At 56.3% G+C, this 2,796-nt stretch overlaps 1 protein-coding gene across 1 annotated transcript; it reads left to right on the forward strand.

Annotated features, from left to right (window-relative positions):
- The first annotated feature begins 640 nt into the window (after positions 1-640).
- LOC138062802 (olfactory receptor 14C36-like) lies at positions 641-1,648 on the forward strand. Its single transcript, XM_068921811.1, has one exon. It carries the CDS (start codon positions 713-715, stop codon positions 1,646-1,648), a length of 936 nt encoding a protein of 311 aa, XP_068777912.1. The 5' UTR covers positions 641-712.
- Positions 1,649-2,796: the final 1,148 nt, after the last annotated feature.

Consider the following 2,796-nt stretch of genomic DNA (forward strand, 5'->3'; position numbering starts at 1 on the left):
GTTTAATCACAATAAAAATGTGATCCCTGTTACCAGCCTCTATAATATGCTCACCGTCACGACCCTGGGTGTCCCCAGTCACTGGGAAGGAGTATGTGGGTTGAAACCAGCTCAAGTCTGTTGGTCCCTTGGCAATTCTTCTGTTAGTTGTTCAGGTGTTGAACTCTGTGTTGGGCTGAGCCACACACACACTTCCCCCCGTACAGATCTGGCTGACTCAGGGAGACATTCACACGCCTTTGATGAACTCAGGCAGAACCATTTACACCAGTTGATCCACTCCTTTGCCCGTCTCCCCTGAGCCTTCTTCCATTGTAGGGCTTTACTGGTCAGGTGCAGTGCTATATTCATCTCTCCTCATGGTAAATAGAGAAATTTCCCCCTGGGTCACTGGACCAAGTCTCCTTAATGCCACTCATGACACCCAAGCCCCCCCTATCCCCACCTGGGAATGTTTGGCATTTCCCTCATTGACACCCCCTGGCCGAGCAGAAGTGACCCCGCTGGAGATCATCAGCAGCAGCCACTGCTCTGCAAGGAACACTCAGGCAGTGCAAATTAGCACTCAAGACAAGGAACTGAATGAAGGAAAAGGACAAAGGGCATGTGGGAGGCTCCAAGAGAAGGGCAAAAGGTTTGGCTCACAGAAGACTGCTCTAAATTGTCACTGTCTTTTCCTCCTTGGACAGGTCCCCGTTCCCAGAGAGAGTAAATGTCCAACAGCAGCTCTCCCAAAGAGTTCCTCCTCGTGGCCTTTGCAGACACGCGGGAGCTGCAGCTCTTGCACTTCTCGCTCTTCCTGGGCATCTACCTGGCTGCCCTCCTGGCCAACGGCCTCATCATCACAGCCGTAGCCTGCCACCACCGCCTCCACACCCCCATGTACTTCTTCCTCCTCCACCTCGCTCTCCTCGACCTGGCCTCCATTTCCACCACTGTCCCCAAATCCATGGTCAACTCCCTGAGGGACACCAGGACCATTTCCTATGCAGGATGTGCTGCCCAGGTCTTTTGCTTTGTCTTCTTGTTGTCAGCGGAGTATTCTCTCCTCACTGTCATGGCCTACGACCGCTTTGTTGCCATCTGCAGACCCCTGCACTACGGGACCCTCCTGGGCACCAGAGTTTGTGTCAGGATGGCAGCAGCTGCCTGGGCCACTGGTTTTCTCTATGCTCTCCTGCACACTGCGAACACATTTTCCATTCCTCTCTGCCAAGGCAATGTCCTGGACCAGTTCTTCTGTGAGATTCCCCAGATCCTCAAGCCCTCCTGCTCAAACTCCTACCTCAGAGAAGTGGGGCTTCTTATGGTCAGTCTTTTTTTATTTTTGGGGTGTTTCATTTTCATTGTGCTGTCCTACGTGCAGATCTTCAGAGCTGTGCTGAGGAAGCCCTCTGAGCAGGGAAGGCACAAAGCCTTCTCCATGTGCCTCCCGCACCTGGCCGTCGTCTCCCTGTTCCTCAGCAGTGGCATGTTTACCTACATGAAGCCCCCCTCCATGTCCTCCCCAGCTCTGGATCTGGTGGTGGCTGTTGTGTACTCGGTGGTGCCTCCAGCAGTGAACCCCCTCCTCTACAGCATGAGGAACAAGGAGCTCAAGGAGGCACTGAGGAAACTGATTCAGCTGGTTCTAGTTCAGCAGCACTAAGCTGCCCTTCTCTCTTCGCAAGCAATTTCCAGGTTATCTCCAGAAACTCCTCTGCTTTGGGAGTTCTGTCTCTGATAATCATGTTTATGTAGAAAGATTTGAAATCATCCCACTTCTTCAGCAGCACAAACCCCGACTGTCTGACCCAGAGACCTTCTGTAAATCTGCCTATCACTGTGTCAGAGGTGGCCTCCCAGGTAGCATCCCTATAATAAAAGGGATCTTCTGAGAACTGTGCCTGAAATTTGGGCTCTTCTTCCACAGCTGGCCCCAAGAATGTGCTCAGGGACTTTCACCTGAAAAGGCCCTGTTGTCATGCCTGAGTTTTCCATGGGCTAAAGGACATCAGCTGGCAGAGTGATGTGTGAGGGAGCAAGGTCTGGATTCAGGTGTCACTTGTGGTTGGCCCAGGGCCCCTGGAGAGGATGAGTCACCAAGGGGTATCTGCTGGGACTGTCCCACATATTGCCGGGAAGGTGACAGATGCCCATCCTTCTGGAAGGGAATATGGGAGCCACGTGGGGAGCAGAGGGGATCTGCAGGGGCAGCATGTGCCTGGGCTGGGCAGTGAGTGGAGACTCACAAAACCAAGTGTGGTGGGGGGTCTGGGGAGAGGGCAGGGGAGGTGGGGAGAGCCAGGGAGGAGCTGGGCTGGGCTGGGAAGGGCCCCGGAGAGGACAAAGGCCAGCGGGCAGCTACTGCGGGTGAACAGCAGTGCAGGAGCACAGAGCCGTGCGCTTGCAGGGCACCCGCAGGTGTCCTGGGAAAGGCAGCAGGGCCCGGAAGGAGCAGGAGAGAAGAGCCCAGGTTGGTGCCTGCGTTGCCTGCCCACCCTGGGGAAGCTGCCCCAGGCCCATCGTCCCGCAGCAGCCCCTCGCGTCACCCCTCCCAGCGCTGGCTGCTCCCCCAGCGGTGGGGTGGTGCATGGCCAGCTGCGTCCTCCTGCAGCTCTGCGCATCCCCACGGAGGGGACAAGGCCAGCCTTGCACGGCCTCTCTCCTGCACCAGACCGCGGCAGGTCCCGGAGCACGGCTGTCTGCTGAGCCCCGCGTGGGGCACAGCCTGGGCTGGGCAGGGGCTGGCTGCCCCCATCCCCAAGTCTCTGGGGGATCATTTAATGGTTATTTAATAGTACTCCAGCCCTTGCC

The sequence above is a fragment of the Struthio camelus genome, chromosome 29, assembly GCF_040807025.1.
Source record: "Struthio camelus isolate bStrCam1 chromosome 29, bStrCam1.hap1, whole genome shotgun sequence".
Taxonomy (NCBI): domain Eukaryota; kingdom Metazoa; phylum Chordata; class Aves; order Struthioniformes; family Struthionidae; genus Struthio; species Struthio camelus.